Source organism: Antechinus flavipes, chromosome 1, assembly GCF_016432865.1.
Source record: "Antechinus flavipes isolate AdamAnt ecotype Samford, QLD, Australia chromosome 1, AdamAnt_v2, whole genome shotgun sequence".
NCBI lineage: Eukaryota > Metazoa > Chordata > Mammalia > Dasyuromorphia > Dasyuridae > Antechinus > Antechinus flavipes.
The window spans coordinates 408,868,994-408,892,661 of NC_067398.1; the positions used below are offsets into that span (position 1 = coordinate 408,868,994).

A 23,668-nucleotide genomic window follows, 5' to 3' on the forward strand; every position below is an offset into this window, starting at 1 on the left:
TAAAGCTTCCTATTTTTTTAATCAGTATTTTAGCTGTGTTACTGGAATATATAGTGTCAAAGTCTGCTGTAGAACTAGAGGGAAAAAGTAATGAAGATTCATAACTCCACATGGAACCTAACAAAGAAGATACAATATGTTTTGGTGAAGTAATTGGATACACTTACAAAGTGTAAAAAAATATTTTTAACAACCAGAATTTATAGGTTAACTTTGCACATGGATGCTAAGTTCAAGTTCAATTTCCCCTTAACTATAGCATTTTTTGTGTGAAAAAGTCACAGAATTTTGGGAAGGAATGTTTGCTCCAACAATACCATCTGTATAACTGCAGTAAATCATCCATTCATAAAAGCTTATCCAGTCTGATTTACTAAATCATATAAATTAATAATTATGATGGGAATCACACAAGTTGAGGGTCTGTGAGCTAGCTGCTACTAAATAACTTCCTAACTCCTAAAGGCTACTTCTGTATCACTGAGGATTGTAATAGTCCTTCTTCGGTCACATGGTTCATTAGGGGAAGTGGGAGCTAGGATGCAGCCTTATTACATGAGCTCAAAGTACACAAAAAATATTACTATTAGAGTAAAAATCAATTATATTTTCTCAAATCTTTGGGCTTTACTCATTAGATACTTCATACAAAGAGACCCAGTGTTTTATCAGGAGCAATAGCATATAAACTGTATAGAGTAATGGAAGTTCCAGGACAGAGCTTTGAAAAATTTGGATTTTAGTCATTGCTCAAAAAATGTGTGATATTAAATAGTTTTCTTATCTTCTCTTGGTTTTAACTTCCTATCTACACAAAGAGATTATTGGAATTATATAATTCCAAATCTCTTTTTCAAATCTAAAACTTGATGATTGGACTTTGTGTAAGGCTTCTTGATTAAAAGAACCATCATACTTAGCACAAAGCACAATGTTCATTTTTTTCCTTTTTTTTTTTTTTTTTTAATTTTATAGTCTTTTATTTATAGGTTATATGTATGGGTAACTTTACAGCATTGACAATTGCCAAACCTCTTATTCCAATTTTTCCCCTCCTTCCCCCCACCTCTTCCCCCAAATGGCAGGATGACCAGTAGATGTTAAATATATTAAAATATAAATTAGGTGCACAATAAGTATACATGACCAAACCGTTATTTTGCTGTACAAAAAGAATCAGACTCTGAAATATTGTACAATTAGCCAGTGAAGGAACAAAAAAATGCAGGTGGAGCACAATGTTCACAGAAAAAAAAGATCATGTTATTAAAATTGTTTGAAATAATTATCATCTTCTGGATGAGCTTGCAATATAAAATAAACAATGGAATTGTGATATGTCTGTTGGTGTCCCTCCATGAAATAAAGAAGAATCAGGAATTTCAATATGATTTCTGGAAGTTAAATTAAATGGATCAAAATAAGCTCATTGACAATAATAAAACTAATTCCTAGTCACTAGAGGGACTTAAAGCCACCCACTCTGTGCAAATGGATATTTACTTTGTTATATGCAGGTGCTAACAAAAAACTAATTTTCTGATTACAGGGCAACAGGGAACAATTTAAGGAAAGCTTCAAACTTTTACTCTTGTTGAATCACACAAAATAATGTGAAAAGCAGAGTAACTTTTTTCCATCAAAGCACCTGACATACAATTTGTGTTCTTTTAATTACATTTTTTCCAGTGAAATAAACTTGTTTTGGATTCATCTGTATGAAGGAATCAAGAGCTAGGGGAGTCCCTTATCCCTATCCCTTCCCTACTCCTTTGGGGGGGAAAAGGAAATCAAATAGGGGATTTATTGGGATTCATTTTAGGAAGTTGGCTGTAAGAAAAAAATGACATTTAGATGGGGGTGGTGAGAGAAGTTGAAATGAGTAGCATGGTTAAACAAGCATAAAAGGATGGAAAATTGAAACTCAAAAATTTCACTAAATATTTATCCATTACCTAATATATACAGAGGTATTGAGGTAGGCACTAAAGTGACTGAATAATTCCAGATCCTAATTCAAGCGTCAATTCTCAGAGCAATCCATATTGTTGGTTGTGATTAAGTTGAGTGATGGATCTCTCACATTGAACAGATAGCAACAGGAAGTATTTAGATTTAATTCCCTTTTTCTCCCTCTTAATTCATTCATCCCTGTCCTAGCATTTTCTCCCAACATATAGTAAGTCCACATTTAAGAAGTAAGAACATACAAAACACACACACACACACACACACACACACACACACATATACCACATCATGGCATTACAAAACTACAAAGTATTTTTTGGGGGTTATTATAGCTCTGATCAATAAAACATAAGTCTGATCAATGGAATGGACGCATAATTAATCAAAAAGTATCCCACAAAAAACAGACTGAAGCAAACATTGAGTTATCTTGAATGCTGCTAGCAGGCATTAAGATCTTAATGAAATAGTATGCTCCAAAAGGATTTTTATTAAAGTTTACAATAATGAAAATAAACACCACTTTTATTCTAGAAAAAGTTATCAACTGCATTGCTAAGAGACAATTTCAGATAATGTTTAGAAAAGTCACATTGAAGATAAATACTATTGATGGTTAGTTATTTCAAAACAATTACAATTAGAAGACTTCTCTCAATACCCTGAAGACACACTTCCTACTTATATGTATTTCTCTATATATTCTCCCAATGTGGCTTTAAAATCTTAGTTAATGCTCATTCTTTCTCTGCACCTGTTTGTGATTATGACTAAGTTATGTTTTAGTGCATGTTACGTTGAAATGATATTATGCATAGATAGTGTAAACTACCCTGAGGTGATGATATCTGAGTATTTTTATTACAGGCTATAAAAAATAAGATTTTACTATACAATTTTACTTAGTGGATATATATTCGCTCAATTCCCCAAATAGATATTGCATAAAAATCAAAATCAATTATCTTTCCTTCTAGTATATTTGCCAAGACCATATATTCAAAATATATTTGCCCACACATTTTTACTTTTATCTTTCAATAGACTGTAAATATATAGAATGTTTTAAGTTTCAGCAAATATATGAAAATATGTGTGTGTGGTATAGACATAAGTAGGTATCTATATATGTATATGTATATGTATTTACAAATGAAGTTCTAAATTAAGCATATATTTTCCAGTCACCTTATATTATTTGTTAAGGAAGAAAACAAGAAACAATTTGGTATCAAGACATACAATGGCAGTTAGACATCATATGGCCCCAAAACATTAAATCTCAAAATCTAAAATCTGAAAAGCCTCATTTCAGAAGCTACGTCTCTCCTCAACTTTAGTTGAAATTATACACCAAAAACTCTTATAATGAAATTTAAGTTAGGTATACTGCATTCCCTTTTTGCCTCTCTCAGAGCAAGCAAGATTCCTATTTATGGTTCAATACCTAGGATGATGTATATGATTTAATTATTCTGACAAGTTAACAAATTGTATTGACTGTATGGTCATGCACATTGATAACCTGTTATTAGGAATGAAAAACAAACAAAAAAATTGGATCTGTTAAAAAAAAATAGTAGATTCAGATATTCATATTAAATATAGCTCAAGTTAATTCTTCATAATCACATGCTTGGGAATGGGAGAAATGGAGTATTTAGTCAGAAAAATCACTCCCTTGGTCCTGTGCTTTGTATCTAATAAAAGCCTTAAGGGAGTTTGTGGCCATAACTATCCATGTTAGCACTCTCAAAGGTAGGAATTCTTTAATTATGCTTTAATGATCTATAGATTTACTGTTTCATTCCAGAATTAATTTAAATCCTTAATTTGAAGGTAAGTACTGATATTCTCATGTGCTTGGTAATGATGAACAACTTGTACTCTCTCAGTTTTGTGTATATTATTATTACTTCTTTCTGTCATAAATTATTTCACAGAATCATCACAAAGGCCAATTTTGTTTTAGTACTTTTTTTTTAGCACTTTTCCTCTCTTTTTAGAAATGAGAAATTGGAAGGAATGATTCCAAAGTTCCTCCCAGTTCTAAATCCTATTTTACTATATTCTTGTTCATCCTGTAATTAATTACTTGTCATGACTTTTTAAATACATTTTGAGAAAATCCTTGGAATTGAGTTTTTACTTTGAGCACAGAAGAGGATTTGCAATATATTCCCTAAGGGGTAGATTGTCTTCCTTAGGTTTTTCATCCTATTATTATATTTCATTAGGTTAATGAATGAGCAATAAAATCCTAACAGTCACAATTTCACTCCATGGTCTGTGAATCAAGGATCAGGAAAAAGGACTATTTTAAAGCTACACAGCAGTAGCCCATCAGAAGAGCTTTACAAAATGTTGTCTTTGACCTATTGAATGATCAAGCAGATATAATTGCTGGCTCTGTTTTACTCCATTAAATTTCATGGTTTTGGGGGGACTTCATGAAGAATGAGGTAATCACAGGTCATGTTGCATCACACTCCAAAACAGCGTCTATGGTTGTAAGATGTATAAATCTTCTATACTCCAAACTAAGTACTGGCCTTTCAGTGCTATTGGGTCAGTCTACTTTAGGGACAAAGGTAGGGTTCTAAAAGCAGAAATTGGAATTTGGAGGAACAATCATACAAACAGACAGGAGAATGGATATTGATATATAGGATGAATTTTTTTAAAATTAAAATGGACACAGAAGCTATTTACCCTTTTCTGAAGCAGCAACTGTGATGTTGTACCATGGTGTTTCTTCTCTGTCAAGGACTTTTGCAGTCTTAATGGTTCCAGTATTAGCATCAATATTGAAATATCTATCATCCTCACCACTGTAGTCAATGAAATATCTACAGAGAAATTTAAAAGCATTCATTAACATTAATAACTTACATAACAAAAGTAAATTATCATATGAAAAATATGTTAAATTAAAAAGAATTCAATATATCTGAAAATACATATTACATTGTTTAAAAATAAATTAGGATTTTAGTTACTTTAGATTTAACTTTCCTAAAGTCTCATTTTTAAATATTTACTTTTTGATTTACATGGTATGATTTTTTGGGGGACACATTTTTATATAAATGAAACTTTTTCTTCAGATAATGGAGTTCCTATATTAATGAAGAATATATGATCTATAATAGTACAATAGTATAAAATTATTTATTAGGTTGCTACTATTTAATTTCACTCTTCCTTTGCTGTTCTTTGAATGGAGAGGATTTCTGAAATATCGTTGATTCATTCTTGTCTAAGAAAGATGCTATTTCCTATGTCTCTTATTCTGAATGGTCTAAATCCAGTTCCCTAAGCACTCCCTGCTCCAGCTTTGGAGCTCTTGTTCTTAGAAGGAGATTATAGCCATAAACCTAGTCCTTAGATCCCTATCTTTTTTGAATTTCTGATATTTGACCTCAAAAGTAATTCTCATTCATTTACTTGTATTACAAATCTTTCTTTTTGAGTATGTTAATCACTAGCTATTGGGGATCTCCAGCCCCTGTAGCAGTGGGCAAAAACAAATATTCCAAACACTAGTTTTCTCGACAACTTTAAGATTATTTCCCATAATTTACCAGTTTTATTGCAGATAAAGAAAATGTGCATATATAGCTAGTACTAGCATAATGTTGCATATAAATCTTCAACTATGAATTCTAGAAGCCAAATATCATAGAAAATTTTAGAAATATCATGGAAGAGGTTTATCTTGAAATAAGAGTCAGAAAAAGAGAGAGAGACAGAGGGGAGGGAAGGGAGATAGGGTGAGAGGAAATAAGGGAGACAGAGAAGGAAGTGGAGTTTATCTCAGGCGAGGTAAAAAGCAGAAATTATTTGGTATGAAACTATAAAAGAGGAATAAGCATCCATACATTATTTGCCAGTTCAGCACTTTGCTTCATGGAATGGTCTGTGGTTTCATTAATGTAGGAATTCTTTCTACCACCAAATCCACATTTCAAAAGCTGCTTATTTAATCTTACTTAGGTAATTCTTGCTTATCTTTTATATAAATAGATCAATACATATTAGATTACATGCTCCTTCCCTTTTTCCTTTTTAAACTATTTCTTTTAAAACTTAATTATTACTTGTTAATAGTTGTCTAAAGTTCACTGAGGTTAAAAGGCACATCCATGATCAAATGGCATTAGAAGAATATGAACTCAGGGATTTTTGACTTCAGCACTCTGAACCACCACACAACCCTAGCCCTCCATAATATTATATTTACTCCAGTGTGTGGAGATATTTATCTTTTTTTTTTTTTTTTTTTTTTAGTATTTTGAAGATGATAATGTACCTGTTAAATTGCCAACCCTTTCTCATTGAGTGATCATTCTTCCTTTTTAGTTATGCATTTCTTCAATTATATTTTTATTTTCCCCCGCTAAAATTAATATTACATTTATAAATATATTCAAAAGGAAGACTTTATTTTCAACCGATTTCCAAGAGAATACAGACAAGAGACTGACTCACATACCAAGCAATACTATCACATCATATGGTACCAGATATATGTATTTTGAAAGACAGGTATGAAGTACCTTTCATACCAAGGTACTTAAAAGATTAAACTAGCCTCACCTTATGGATTTTTAAAGTTTAATTTTATGCAATAAAACAACCATTTCCATAGCACAGTATAATAAAAATGTGATTGCAAATAAAACTGAAAATTTATTATGTTCCACTTGCTATTACTTTTAAATTTATAATACATTTATCATATAAATTTCATTTTTTCTTTTTTTTTCTCCTTCACCTCCCTGCAGAAATGACTACCAGTAGAAAATATAAAATTAGATTTAAATGATTTGAGAAATATTAATTGCTCAGAGGTAGACAGAGTCAATATAATAAAATCCTTATGAATTTCTGATCCAGAAAGAAGACAGCTTTTGAATCAGTCAGTGAACAAATATTTATTAAATATCTAATGTGTTCTAATCACTATATTAAATTTTTAAAAAGGCAAAAAAGTTAGTCCTTGTCAAGAAATTCAACTTCTAACAGGGGAGACAATATACAAATAAGTATGTACAAACAAGCTTTTATGTATGTGATAAGTGGAAATAATCAAGAAAGGCACTATAATTAAATATGATTGGGTGAAAAAAGATACTATAGAAAAAAAATATAGCCCAATAGATTAGTGCTGCTTAAACTTTTACCATTTGAAACCCCTTTTCATCTGAGAAATTTTTATGTGACCCTAGGTATGTGGATATAAAAATCAAACATGTGCTGATAATAAAATACATAACAATAACAAAATAAATAAATAAATAGTAAAAAATAAATAAAAGAAAATAAAAATAATAAAAGAAATTTATTTTAAAACAATTCCTTGGTAAACATATACTTTTACCATTTATTAAAGATGAAAAAATGCATCATGATATGATGTACTTGTTTAATTTTGTATAAAGAATCAAATCTTGGTAGAATATGGTATACATTTTACTCTTGCCAAATTTTTTGCAAACCTCACACTCAGTAATGCAATCCCATATGAGGTCATGACCCACTGCTTAAGAAGCTTTATGACAGAAAATGCAAATTTAGATGGTACTTTAAAAGAAATGGGGAGAGCCAGAAGGTAGAAATGAAGAATGCAATGAAAATTATGGATTTTCTTTCTCTCTCCCCCGATGTCTTATTTTATTTCTATTTCCTTTTGAGGCTCTTAATTTAAAGTTTAAATGCATTTTAAACCTGCCAATCTAGGTGTCAATGACAATATTTAAGAATGAAGTGTTCTTTCCATTTTAATTGTGGAAAAATGATAGTAAAATCTGAAAAAATAATTACATATACCTAAATGAACCTTCATTTTCCCTTTCCTCTTTTTGCATATGGAGATGTGCATCATCAGTTCTACAATATAAATTTTTTTTTCATTCAGAATACTGGTATTAGGAGCAGATTTATGGAGTTGCAATTTAATTTTTACTTTAAGTAAAATTAAGTAGATGGAGGGTTCTTCTGGGGGTGGAACCAAGATGACTGAGTGAAGTCAGGAAGATGCTTGCCCTATCCCACTTTCAAAACCACATGAAACTAAGCTTCTGAACAGAGTCTAATGGAATGAAAACAATCTCCAGTTTAAGATAGACTGAAAAAAAACTTTAAGAAAGGTTATTCTCCTTAGGGTGAAAAGAGTGTGTAGCACTGATCAAATATATTCTGGGAAAGCCTGTGAGATGGTCTTAATCCTAGCAAATCAGCAATTAAGACCCTCAATCCTGGCTCAATAGAGGAGCCAAACAGTAGGGCAGCTTCCAGTCCCAGCTCAGAAGGAAAATTCTGGGAAAACAGGATGTTTTATGAACAAAGGACACAAAGCTACCTCCTTCAAACACAAGAGCCCTGTGCTCAAAGCCAAGATTCAGAGCTGCATAGCAAGCTTGCCGCAGTGCCCATTTTACCCCAAGTGGATATATCAAAAGAAAATGAGTAAAAAACAGGAAAAAAAAAGAAAAAAAAAACTTTGACTACAGAAAACTACTATGGTGACTGGACAGACCAAAATCAAACTCAGAGGATGACAGAATGTCCACAGAAGAAATCTCAAAAAGTGATATAAATTGGTCTGAAGCCTAAAGAGGCTTCTTGGAAGTGTTCATAAAAGACTTCAAAAGGCAAATAAGAGAGCTAGAAAAAATGCATTAGAGAGTCAATAGTTTGTAAAAAGCAAAGGAAAAAAATGTCTGAAAAAAACAACTCCTTAAACAGTAAAATAAATCAAATAGGAAAGGAGATACAATAGATAACTGAGAAAATCACACATTAAGATCTAGAACAAGAAAAATGGAAGCTAATAAATTTGTGAGACAACAAGTATCAATTGAATGAGCTAAAAAGAATGAAAAAAGGAAGAAAATGTAAAATACCTCATTGGCAAAACAACCGATTTGGAAATAGGGAAATTTTCCCTAAATAGGAAAATAATATGTATAACTCTTGAGAAATGTATCTGTTACTGGGGAAGACAGAGAGGGGCAACACATGGACAGAGGGTATGGTTTTGAATTATTCCTGATGTGATGACATTAAAGAAAAGCATTAAGTGGTAGAAAAAGGTCTGTACTGGGAAAAGAGGAAAGGGGAGTTGTAATGGGACAATTAATTCAAATGAAGAAGAGAAAAAGACCTATTACAATGCAGGGAAAAAAGGAAGGGGGGTGAGCATTGTCTGAAACTTGATTGCATCAATTTTGTCTTTAAGAGGGAATAATTTAATCATTCAATTGGATATAGAAATCTGTTTAACCCTATAAAGTAGGAAGAGAAAGAGGAAAAGAAAAGGGAGGGACAGGATAGAAGGGAGGGCAGAAACACTAGGGAAAAGTAAGAGATGTGGGGGGAGGGTTGATAGAAGATAAGGTAGTAGTTCCAGGGGGTTAAAAAGACATAACTAAAAAAAAGAGGAAGGATTGATAGCAGATAAGGTAGTGAGTGGGGTAGTAAAAAAAAAAAAATACACCATTGAGTTCAGTGTGGAAAGAAAGAACAAAAGTATATACAGGGGAGAAAATAAGATTGGAGAGAAATACAGAATTGGTGATCATAACTGTGAATATGAAAGGAATGAACTATCCCATAATAGGGAAATAAATTGCAGAAAGTGGATTAAAAAACAGACTCCTACAAAGGCAAAAATAGTAAATGTTTCACACCACAATGTAATAAAAATTATATTCCACAAAGGACCATGGAAAGATAGATTAAAAAAACTAATTAGAAATTAAACAATCTAGTTGTAAAGAATGAGTGGGTTAAACAATAAATCACAAAAGCAATCCAAAAATCCATTCAAGAAAATGATATTGAGACAACATACCAAAATCTATGGACGCAATCATAACAATCCTTAAGGGAAATTTTATATCTCTAAATAGCTACATAAATACTGTAGAGAAAGAGAAGATAAATGAATTAGGCATGCCACTAAAAAAGCTAGAAAAAGAACAAGTTAAAAACCAGAGTTTCAGAGTTTGAGTTTCAAAACTCAAAGAAAAGATTAATAAACTAGAATCTAAGAAAATTATTTTAAAAAATAATTAAAATTAAGAGTTGGTGTTATGAAGAAAACTAACAAAATAGATACATCTGTGATTAATTTGATCAGAAAAAGGAAAGAATAAAACCAATTTATCAGCAACAAAAATGAAAGGGGTACACTTATCACCAATGAAAAACAATTAAAGCATTAATTAGTGTTATGAGTTCAAATGTTGGAGTTCTTGTTCTTCTCAAAGCACAGCTGGTTTAGAGGCTTAGAGCCCTCCGAATATCTCCAAATCCAAAGGTTCTGTCCTTCAGCCTCTGCCTCTGCTTTCTTCAGCCTCCAACCAACACAGAGATGGAATGTCTCTCTTGTCTCCTTCTGTTGGAGCTCCGCTAGCTTTCTGGTAAGTCTTTCAGACCAGCTTGGTCTCAGTGGGGGGCGTGCAGGAGCCCAGCCACCAGCTACAGTGGTGTGAGATGAAGATGAATCTGGTTGTCCACTGAACTCTCCACTCGTAGCTTTATCCTCTGAAAACTCTTCGTCTGCCACCAGCCAGCCAAGTGGAATATATTCTGCCTTGCCTCGGAAAGAGGGCTTCTAGCATGATTCTGCTGAAATCCGTCAAAGTGCTCTCTGCACCAGAGTCGCTCCTCTCGAGTCCAGCTGAACTCTCTTCTGCGACCAGCCAGCGCCTTATATGTGAATCTTCTGAGAGAATGGGATTATGGGTTTTCTCCCAGAGTGCTCTCTGGCCCAAAGAGCTTTAAGGGAGGTGTGAACTCCCTTGAAGTTAGAAAGTTTACTTTGTGAAGCTGGTATACTTGTGAACGCCAATGAGTAAAGGTGTGAACACAAGCCTTGTATTAATTAGTTCTACTTAGTACCTTGTTTCAGGTTCTGGCCAAAATCTTCTTGTAAGATTAGATCAACTCTAATTAGTTAGCAGTTAGTAAGGATTCCAACAAATTAGGACTTATTTTGCCTAAGTCTATGGAAGCAAGTCTGACAATCTAACTGAAATGGATGAATATTTACAAAAATATAAATTGCCCAGATTAATAGAAGATGAAATAACAGACTTAAATAGTCTCATTTTAGAAAATGAATTGAACAAGTCATTAACAAACACCCTAAGAAAAAATCTCCAGGGCCAGATGTATTCACAAGTGAATTCTACCAATTAGGCATGGACCCACACTTAACACCATATACCAAGATAAGATCAAAATGGGTCTATGACCTAGGCATAAAGAACGAGACTATAAATAAATTAGAGGAACATAGAATAGTTTATCTCTCAGACTTGTGGAGGAGAAAGAAATTTGTGACCAAAGATGAACTAGAGACCATTACTGATCACAGAATAGAAAATTTCGATTACATCAAATTAAAAAGCTTTTGTACAAATAAAACTAATGCAAACAAGATTAGAAGGGAAGCAACAAACTGGGAAAACATTTTCACAGTTAAAGGTTCTGATAAAGGCCTCATTTCCAAAATATATAGAGAACTGACTCAAACTTATAAGAAATCAAGCCATTCTCCAATTGATAAATGGTCAAAGGATATGAACAGACAATTTTCAGAGGATGAGATTGAAACTATTACCACTCATATGAAAGAGTGTTCCAAATCATTATTGATCAGAGAAATGCAAATTAAGACAACTCTGAGATACCACTACACACCTGTCAGATTGGCTAAGATGACAGGAAAAAATAATGATGAATGTTGGAGGGGATGCGGGAAAACTGGGACACTAATGCATTGTTGGTGGAGTTGTGAACGAATCCAACCATTCTGGAGAGCAATCTGGAATTATGCCCAAAAAATTATCAAATTGTGCATACCCTTTGATCCAGCAGTGTTTCTATTGGGCTTATATCCCAAAGAAATACTAAAGAAGGGAAAGGGACCTGTATGTGCCAAAATGTTTGTAGCAGCCCTGTTTGTAGTGGCTAGAAACTGGAAAATGAATGGATGCCCATCAATTGGAGAATGGCTGGGTAAATTGTGGTATATGAATGTTATGGAATATTATTGTTCTGTAAGAAATGACCAGCAGGATGAATACAGAGAGGACTGGCGAGACTTACATGAACTGATGCTAAGTGAAATGAGCAGAACCAGGAGATCATTATACACTTCGACAACGATATTGTATGAGGACATATTTTGATGGAAGTGGATTTCTTTGACAAAGAGACCTGAGTTTCAATTGATAAATGACGGACAAAAGCAGCTACACCCAAAGAAAGAACACTGGGAAACGAATGTAAACTATCTGCATTTTTGTTTTTCTTCCCGGATTATTTATACCTTCTGAATCCAATTCTCCCTACGCAACAAGAGAACTGTTCGGTTCTGCAAACATATATTGTATCTAGGATATACTGCAACATATCCAACATATAAAGGACTGCTTGCCATCTAGGGGAGGGGGTGGAGGGAGGAAGGGGGAAAAAAATCGGAACAGAAACGAGTGTCAATATAATGTAATTATTAAATAAAAAATTAAAAAAAAAAAAAAAAACAAGTGAATTCTACCAAACTATGTATGTAATTCTTCCAATATTATGCAAACTACTTGGAAAATAGGAATACTGCCAAATTCCTTCTATGACACAAATATGGTATTGATAGCTAAATGAGGAAGAGCCAAAACAGAGAAAGAAAATTACAGACCAATCTCCCTAATGATTATTGATGTAAAAAATTTAAACAAAAATATTAGCAAAGAGATTATTGAAAGTTATCAGCAGGATAATCTATGACCAAGTAGAAATTTTATCAGAAATATAGGACTGATTCAATATCAGGAAAACTATTACCATAATCGACTATAATAATAAATCACAAAAATCATATGATAATCCTAGTACATGTAGAAAAAGCTTTTGACAAAATACAGTACTCATTATTGTTAAAAACACTAGAGAGTATAGGGATAAAGGGAGCTTTCCTTAAAAAAAAAAAAAAGCACTCTCTCTCTAAAACCTACAGAAACCTTTATTTGTAAAGGTGAGAAGCTGGATGAATTCCCAATAAGATCAGGGGTGAAAAAAGAATGCCTATTATTACCACTATTATTCAACATTGTATTACAAATGTTGGTTTTATCAATAAAACGAAATTAAAGAAATTAGAATAGGCAATAAGGAAACAAAACTACCACTCTGCAAATGATATGATGATACATTTAGAGAATCCTAGAAAATCATCCAAAAACCTACTGGAAAAAATTCACAGTTTTAGCAATATTGCAGGATATAAAATAAACTTGTACAAATCAACAATATTTCTATATATTACTGACAAAGCCCATCAACAAGAATTAGAAAGAGAAAATCCATTTAAAATTAATGTATACAAAATGAAATACTTGGTTGTCAACTTTCCAAGACAAACTCAAGAACTATATAGACATAATTACAGAATACTTCTCTCACAATAATATCATATCTAAATATTTGGAAAAATATCAATTGTTCATGGCCAGGCCAAGGTAATAAAATAAAAATGACAATTCTGCCTAAATTGATCTACTTTTCCAGTGCCATACCAAACTGACAAAATATTATTTTATAAAACTAGAAAAAAAAAGAATTTAAAAATTCATCTGGAAGAACAAAAGATCAAGAATATCAAGGGAATCAATGAAAAATATTATAAAGCAGCAGTCATCAAAACTACTTGCTACTGGCTAAGAAAGTGGGTAGTAGATCAGTGGGATAGATTAGATACATATGACACAATAATTAAGGCCTATAGCAATCCAGTATTAGATAAACCCCCAAACTCTAGCTTCTAGAATAAGAACTCACTATTTGACAAAAATTGCTGAGAAAACTGTAAAATAATGTCAGAAACTCAGCATAGATCTACATCTCACATCCCATACCAAAATAAGATCAAACTGAATGCATGATTTGGACATAAAAGATGATACCATAAATAAATTAGAAGAATAAGGGATAATTTACCTATCAGATCTTTGGAGAAGGGAGGAATTTATGAACAAAAAAAGAACATTATGAATGGCAAAATGGATAAGGATTACATTAAATTAAAAAGGTTTTGCACAAACAAAACAAGCAGAAACAAGATTAAAAGGGAAATACCAAGCTGGGAAAAACTTTACAGTCAGTGTGTCTTATAAGGATCTTATTTCTAAAATATATAAAGAATTGTTTTAAATTTATAAGAATGTCATTCCCCAATTGATAAATGATCAAAGGATATAACAGATAATTTTCAGATGATGAAATTAAAGCCATTTAAAGTTATATGAAAAAATGCTCTAAATCACTATTGACTAGGCAAATGCAAATTAAAACAACCCTGAGGTTTGGCTAAGAGAAAAAGATAATGATAAATGCTACAGGGAATGTGGGAAAACTGGGACACTAATGCATTGTTGGTTGGGTTGTGAAATGATCTAACCATTCTAGAGAGCAATCTGGAACTATTCCCAAAGGGCTATCAAACTATATGTATTTTTGACCCAGCAGTGCCACTATTGGATCTGTATCCCAAAGAAATCATAAAGAAGGAGAAAAGACCCATGTGTGCAAAAATGTTTGCAGCAGCTTTTTTTTTTGTGGTAACAAAAAATTGGAAAATGAATAGATGTCCATTAATTGAGAAATGGCTGAACAAGTTGTGGCACATGAAAATAATTGAATATTATTTTTCTATAAAATGATGAACAAGCTGATTTTATAAATTCCTGGAAATATTTACATGAAATGATGCTGAGTGAATCAAGCAGAACCAGGAATACATTGTACACAATAATAGCAAGAATGTGTGGTGATCAATTATGAAAGACTTGCTTCTTTCATTGATTCAGTGATTCACAACAATCCTAATAGACTTTGGACAGAAAATGCCATCTGCATTCAGAAAAAAAGATTTAAAGAGACTGAATGTAAATCAATACATGCTATGTTCACTTCATTTTTTAGAAATCTCTCCCATTGGTTATTTTTTTTTATTTTGCTTTGATTTTTCTCTCCCAATATATTTCATAAATAAATATGTGTTAAAAATAAATAGACTTATAAAAAGAAAAATCAAATAGTTTTCCTTAATTGCCTTTATTTCTTGGATTTCTACCTAAGAATGAAAACAAGGACCTATAAAGGGAAATCTGAGAAGCAAGGAGGGATTCAAATTGCATTGAACTCTTTACTTCACAAGAATTGCTTCCAAATTTCCATATGATAAATTGAAAGAACTCATTGCTAGGAGCTACTTTTAAAATATTTTTTCCATTAACAAAATACAAAATGTTTTTCATTACTAAATGGCCCCCTTTTCCTTTCTTAGCAAAGGCAGCAAAGGATTAGAAAAGAGCAAAAATCATTGAAGATAATATTTTTAGATGATCAACTAAAATGTTTAATGTTATTCTAAATTTAAGGTCCATGTGTTATGAAAAATAAATTGATATCCACCAAAAAGAAAGGAGTCTATCCAATATTGGCAATCTCTTGATATAAGTGAAATCAGAAGACAAAAGGCAGGCTTGACAAAATGAGTGGAGACCTCATAGATTCTCCTTGCAGATACAAGTGAAAAATTTGGTAGAATTTGTTCTTTTTGTCATAAGAATATGTATGGGATACATGCCCTTTGCTCCCTGAAACTCTCATGTGAACTGAACAAAATGATCATCATGAAGATAATCACAACTTATTCACCAATGTTTCTTATAGAAGATGAAATAAGTTATTTCTATGAATAATTGAGACTATATCAATATATTATTCATCTATTACTGTAATTATCTGTTATTAATACAAAGAATTCAATAAGAAGTTGGGCAAAAAAAAGGTCAAAATATATAATTCAGGATTAAGTAATAAAAGTGGTGAAGGTCATAGATTATAAAGAAACCTCATATCTACCCTGTGAATACTTTATTCAAGAAGATAACCAGGAAACAAGTATAACTTTGCTTTATCCACTTCTGTTATCAATAAGTTAAAAATAAAAAAGTTAAATGTATGTTCATAAAAAAACAAAAAAATGTTTGCCACTTCTAATGAGGATCTCTTTTATCCAGCCAAATAAAAGAGCACTTTCAAATTCGTGAGATTCTTCAGAATTATCTTCAGATACTCCTGGTTGCAAATATCACTGAGCATATTCTATGTAGTACAATATACTACATGGATTCATCCATGAGATCTAAAGCAATTCCAATGAAATAAACCCAACCATCCATACAGTAAATAAATAAACACAACTATATAAAGCAAAATACGAAACGTCAAAATAAATGGAAGAAGAATGCTCTTTGATAGACATGATAGGAAAGGGACTTCATATAGCTAACGAGTTGAGTCTATAATTGAAAAGGAAAAAAAAATCTGGCTCTATTACCTTTGGTAAACTGCATAATGTTTCAGTAATACCAACAAATGCTTTCTGTCTCCTTTCTATTTCTGTAAATCTCTGTCTCTATCTCTGCCTCTGTCCCTCTGATTCTTTTTTTTCTCTCTCTCTCTCACTCTTTCATCTCTGTGTCTCTCTGTCTTCATATCCCTACCTAGAAACCTTGTTTTTCAGCATTAACTATAGGCTGCGAATTATGAAACACTGCAATCAAAATTGCAAGTGGCCTAAATAGCAATGTATAGATCCACTGCAAATATAAATAATGTAAGGCATGTTATCAGTGATGACATATATAAGACATATTGTAAAATATGTCATTTAGAAAACACATGATAAAAGTTGGAATTAGTTTTGCAATGTAAAGGTTCATAAAAAGACATACAAATTACTACACTTTTGCAAAATAAATATTAACATATTTAGAGGAAGGTCTCAAGTATAATGTTTAGATCATGTAAGGAAGATTAATGGGAGTTCAGGAACAAGAATCACAGACAATGAGAAAGGGTAGAATGTAATCACCATTAGAGAGAGTAATAATAACGCCTGAAATTTACATAGCAATTTATGGTTTATAAAGTATTTTATAACTCTCATCTCATTTTATTCTCATAATAAAACCTTTGAGATAGGATTAAAGATGCTACTTTGTAGATAAGAAAACAAATTCAGAGTTTAATTATCTTGCCTATAGACACAAAGCTAATCAAATGAGAAGTAGTGTTTGAACATAGAATTTTTTTTTTTTAATTCTCCTGGACTCCTTTCCCAAGTTCTTTTCTCTAGATGTTCCTGAAATCAGAGAAACAACGATGAATAAAAGTTTGTGAGGAAACTCCTTCTACAATGGATAATTACACCTTCTGTCTGGAACTTAAAAATGTAGAGTTGCCTTGGGCACTGAAAAGCTAAATCAATTTTACAGGATCACAAAATCACAATGGATCAAAAGTAGGGTTTGAGGTTGATTTTCAATTTGTCTCCTTTGTTTTTATATATGCAAAGTAAATAAAATGTGATTTAGATTTTGGAAGATATTAGGAAGCTGAAGGAATCACCAGCATTCTTATAAAAGGACATTTATAACTAGTTTTGAAAAAAAAAAAAAAAACAATAAGAAAAAAGAATCCTAGACATGTTAAGGGACAGAGATAAGAAAGAAGTGAATTGTAGAAATGGGGAACAATATATGAAAATCACAATGATGGGAGATAGTAGATAGATAGAATGTTATATGTGAAGAATAACAAGATTATATTAAGGGAATGATGTATAATAAATATAGAAAGATGGAGCAGATGATGTGTAATGGTCTTTAAAGGCTGAATTAGAATGAAGAAAGAATCTGAATTTGTTCTGAGAGCTAATAGAATACCACTGGAGCTTATTACCCAGGGGAAAGACATGCTCAGAATTATGCTTTGGGAATCGCATTTTGGCAGATTTGAGAAGCATGGATTGGAAGGATGAGAGACCAAGCAATGAAATCTATTAGGAATCAGCATTATTTTTTTTTAATTAAAATGAATTCCGTACACGTTACTGAAAATCAACTTTTGTGTTAATTTGGACAAATATGCTTGAAGATCTTAATGTTTACTGTAGTACATGGTGAATAATCAAAAAAGGAACTTAATAATGTTAACAGCTAACACATAGTATCTGCTATGTAGCAATGTGTTACTATTTTCCTCATTTTTGAAATGAGGAAATTGAGCCAAAAGGTGATAATGTGGCTTGCCCATGATCACATAGCTACTTAGTGTCTGACTGGTATTCTTGACTCCATACCCACTGTCCCACCTAATTATTCCCATTATAGTTTACCATATTGTTCATAAATTTTTATAATTACTATTATTCCCACATTTCTTTTCTCCTATTTCCCATAAATCCAATAAATAATAATTCAATGTTATGAATTTTGAAAGAAATAAAGTATATTTGTCTATCATTGATCTATCTATTCATCTACCTAACCACAAATATCTATGGACAGTTAAAAAGAAACTGTTAATTTAAAAAGGTATGCATGTGTGTATGTACACATGAACACACGTGGATATGGGACAGTAGACACTGCCTTCCCACAATTAGAAAAAACATAGCAGATAGATGCTTGAGATAACAGTAGGGATGAAACACTCCATGAGTCTCAGAGAAAAAAAAAATAACAGTAATAGCTAGTATTTATGTAACACTAATTTAAAACACTGTGCTAAGTGTTTTACTTGTCTCATTTGATCTTTGTGGCATCTCCTAATAGTTGTTATTATCATCCCCATTTTATAAATGAGGAAACTGAGAGTTTCCCTTTCACACAACTAGTAAATTCGAAGGCTGAATTTGAACTCATCTTCCTGACTCTAGGCCTATTTGTTTCTCTACTGTAATACATATTTGCATAAATCTGGCCTATATTTGTTTAAGTCATGAGGTCAATAGTATTATGATTTTCTAAATCCAAAGTCTTCAGGTTGAATCAGTTCCTCTCACCTCCTTTTGTTGTTCCTATTATTACTATTATAAAATAATATAGCAAGATTGAGGGCAGTGGAAAATGGTAAGGTCATTAAGGAATAAAAAAAAGTAAGCTGGGGTACATGATAATAGACAAAACATTAAAACAGTACATTTCCTTAGTCAATCCTGTGGGTTTTTTTGTTTGTTTGTTTGTTTGTTTGTTTGTTTTTACTCATAATCAGTAAACACAGAGGATAGATTGAAACATGGATTGAAAGTTTAAAGAGATCTCAGGAACCAGATAGTGCAATCCCTTCATTTTATAGAGGAGAAAGTTGAGATCCATAAAGAGGAACTGATTTTCCAAGATCACACAATAGATAGACAGACAGACAGACAGATAGATAGATAGATGTTCAGTTGTGTCACTCATTTGTGATACTTTGTGACCCCTTTGGGCATATTCCTGGCAAAGATATTGAAGTAGTAAGGAAAAGTAGTTTCCTTTTCTAGCTCACTTTATAGATGAGGAAACTAAGGCTTAACTGAAGGCTAACTGATTTTTTCCATGGTGACACAACTAAGAAATGCCCGAGGTCAAATTTGAACCAAGGAAGATGAATCTTTCTGATTTTAGGCTCTTCATTTATCCACTCTGTCCACCTAACTGCTTGTGGAGGGGTGCACTGAGAGAGTGAAGAAGGAAGAGAGAGAGTTTATCAAGAGCTTAAACATGCTGAACCTTACTAAGTGCTAGGGATGCAAACACAAGTAAGTCTGTCTCTGCTCAAGAAATTTATATTCAAATGAGGGAAGATGATATATAAATGTATACAGAAGAGCTGAACCGAGGGGTCAAGGAAGCTGCCAAGGAAGCTAAGTCTGGCAAGTGATTTAAGGTGTTTGTCTTTCATTTTCAAAAGGGGCCATGACATTAGGGAGATGCTGTCTTGCAGATGAATTTTATTTAATTGAGGAAGGTCCCTCCAAAGTCACCAGCCTCACTTTCTCACTTTCCAGTAACATCTGGTCCAGTGGCAAGATATAGATTAGGTTAGTTGGAGATTGCCCTGGGTGACATGGGAGACCTTGACCTTTTTAAACTAGCATCTTTAATTGGTTTCAGTTTGACTGAAGCAATGCCTAATCGGTATTTAATCTGAGAGGGGAGACCCTCAGGTTTTCTAGTCAAAACTTTATATATATATATATATATATATATTATATATATATATATAATATATATATATATATATATATATATGTATGTATATTTCTTACAAGTACGTGAACAACCAATAACATAAAAAGGAAACAATGTATCTTGGGATGATATGCAATATCATTTATTTAAATTAATGCTTTCTAGGGTTTGTCTACTCAGGTTGAGTTAAGCAAAAGCTGAAAACATTAGGTAGTAGTATATTGGATAACTCAAAATGATCAAGAAACTTTAGTACTCAGTGTCTAGTTTGACTGCAATTATCCAGATAATCAGTTTAATACTTACTAGTGTCTATATCAAAAGAGATTCAATTATATCCAAAAAATCATTGGGGTTTCCCAAAGTTATTTTTCTCTTGAATAAATTTATATTGTAGTGTATATAAGGCAAGAATTTTAATTCATGTCACTATAAACAATCCTAGCTGTTTATGAGACTTAGTACAATTATAAATCTACTTAAAATTTTTTCCTAACAATTTCCTTGGATAATTTTAGGTAAAGGAAAAGTCATAAAGCCTTTACTTTCTTGGTACACTAGATTTACATGTAAATGGTGTCATAGATTTTCCTTGAAACACTGCTCACAATAAAAGTTATTTTTGTGAGTTTTACTGAGTATGATCAATAGCTAGGAGAAAGCTTAATCAATACAAACCCCTTGGGATCCTGTAGCAGCTTGGGTTATCCTTTAACTAACAAAGAGTCACATAAATGCAATCCATCTAAGGTTCATTAAAAGTTTTAAGGTTCTCTCAGTTGACTTTGGGGATGTAATTTATTTCAAAAAATGCCTTTGAAAGTGTCACTTTAAAAACACAAACAATAAGAGTCATTTCTCTACTTGGTCTTCAGTACATTATGTTTAATGAAATGAGCAGGTGCATTTGCACCTGTAGTGATGGAAATCATTTACACCTTTTTAATAATTTACTATCTCTCAGAGAGAGAAACCAATCCTCTACATAAGCGATTGTAATTGAGGCTTCAAATAATTTATCCTTCTCAAAAATGAGATGGCATAAAAACACCAAAAGATCCTGAATTTCAGGGGAGACATGGAAGTACTTCTCCTCCTTTCTTTCACAGTTTTAGCTCTTTTCTTTCACAGTTCTAAAATGATTATTGTGGTCAATTTTCCATAAAAAACTTCCAATGCTTTAAAAAGAATTTTATTAGGTAGCTATTTATGACGATCTGATGCTGATTTAGACTACATTTAGGACTAGGAATGATTTAGACTTGGAAAGGGGAGATTCAAGGTCTACTTCTGGCTCTAATGACTATTTCCAGAGATTAGACCTAATATAAGTCACATAACATATCAATATCCCAATTTACTTATCTGCAAAATAAGATGATTGAACTACATAATCTGTCAAGTCACTTCTAGCTCTGAAATTCTCCCCTTCATCCATACATATTGAAACAGCACTGCCTGATGGAGAAGGAACGGATTTTATGATTGCAATCAGAAACATTACACTATTGCAAAAGTGTATTCCTAAGTAGGGAAGAACTAAAATGCTTAGGAACAATAGCAATATACTGGGGTCACTTTCTTTGTTTGGGGTTTGGGGTGTGGGAATCTCTCTTTTTAAAAATTTGTTTATTTTTAATACACATTATTTTATATTCATAAATACTTTATGTTCATAAAGTAATGTGTATTAGAAATAAACACATTTTTAAAATTTTGGGAGAGGAAAATCAGAGCAAAAGCAAAAAAAAAAAAAAAAAACATGGAAGAGAAAAAAAAAACAGAAAAAATAAATGAACATAGCATGTGCTAATTTATATTTAGTTTTCTTCGATCTTTTTCTGAATGCAGATGGCATTTTCTGTCCAAAGTCTATTAGAATTGTTTTGAATCACTGAACCACTTCTCAGTGATAACAAAGTCTTTCATAGATGATCCTTGCACATTCTTGCTGCTATTGAATACATTGTATTACTGATTCTGCTTGTTTCACTCAGGTCATGTAAATCTTTCCAGGCCTTTCTATAATCAGCTTGTTCATGATTTTTTATAGAACAATAATATTCTATTATCTTCATATATCACACCTTGTCCGTCCATTCTCCAAGTGATGGACATCTACTCATTTTCCAGTTCTTTGCTATTACAAAAAGAGCTGATACAAACATTTGTGCACATGTGGGTTCTTTTTCCTTTATGATTTCCTTGGGATAAAGACTCGGTAGTGGCATTGCCAGATCAAAGGATATGTTCAGTTTGATAGCTCTTAGGGAATAATTACAACTTGCTCTCCATAATGGTTGGATCATTTCACAACTCCACCAACAATGCATTAGTATCCCAGTTTTCCTAAATTCCATCCAACATTTACTATTATTTTTTCCTATCATGTAAGCTAATCTGAGAGATGTGTGAATACCTCAAAGTTGTTTCAATTTGGCAAATCTCTTATTAATAGTGATTTAGAATTTTTTTCATATCACTACAAATCCCTTTAATTTCATCATCTGAAAATTGTCTGTTCCTTTAACCATTTGTGAGTTGGAGAATGGCTTGTATTCTTATAAATTTGATACAGTTCTTTATATATTTTAGAAATGAGATCTTTATCAATAACACTGGTTGTAAAAGATTTTTCCCAGCTCTGTACTTCCCTTTTAATCTTGTTTCTATTAGTTTTGTTTGTATAAAGCCATTTTAATTTAATGTAATCAAAGTTGTCCATTTTGCCTTTCATAATGTTCTCTAGTTCCTATTTGTCATAAATTCCTCCCTTCTCCAAAGATCTGATTGATAAATTATCCCTTGCTTTCCTAATTTATTTATGGTATCATCCTTTATACCCAAGTTATGTGCTTAGGAATCTCTTTTTGAAACACTAGAACACTAGATGCTTGTCCTGATTCTTGACAGTATTTGTGACTTTAGCAAATTATTTAACTTTTCTGGGCCTATGTTTCCTCATGCAAAATAAAATGAAGTAGGATCTTGATTCAAATTTCCTTCCTCCTTTGACATTTTGTGATTCTATATTTACATGATCATTCAAAAGATTATACCAAATGGAAAAATATTTTAAAGCTACAATTTAAAAAAAGGCTTTGTAGATTCTATTAAGAAGATGTCTCTTTAACCATTTTCCCTAACATAAACTTCCAATATTCTCTTTGAGCTAAATGCCAATTTACTTATCTATGATATGCAAAACAATATGCTATGAATGATGAAAAATAACATGATCCCTGACGTCAAAGATTTTTATACTCAAAAGGTATAGGGATAAAGATGTACAAAAATAAGTATAATATAAATACAATGTGATAAATAAAATGGAAAACTATGTAAAATGCTATGAATACTTTGCATGAGGAAAGATCTTTTTCAGCCATATATTGCATAGGTGAAGCAAAAACTGCATTGACCCTCAAAGTCAGAGAAAAAATTCAAAAGATTGACATTGAGTACCAGGGACATGTAGTTAAAGCATGGCATACAATGTGAGAAGAATATGAAGATAGGAAAGGAAAAGAAGAATGAAAAATAGTACTTTTTAAGTAGACTATAAAATCATGTGGAATACAATAGTGAGAGAAAAACTG

General features: G+C 32.1%; 1 protein-coding gene across 1 annotated transcript in view; it reads right to left on the bottom strand.

Annotated features, from left to right (window-relative positions):
• The window catches only part of CDH18 (cadherin 18), a 518,729-nt gene that overhangs the window by 116,738 nt on the left and 378,323 nt on the right, over positions 1 to 23,668 (bottom strand). Inside the window, exon 8 of the mRNA XM_051969876.1 lies at positions 4,684 to 4,820. Within this exon, the coding sequence (XP_051825836.1) occupies positions 4,684 to 4,820 (137 nt within the window). The remainder of the gene's footprint in view (positions 1 to 4,683; positions 4,821 to 23,668) is intronic.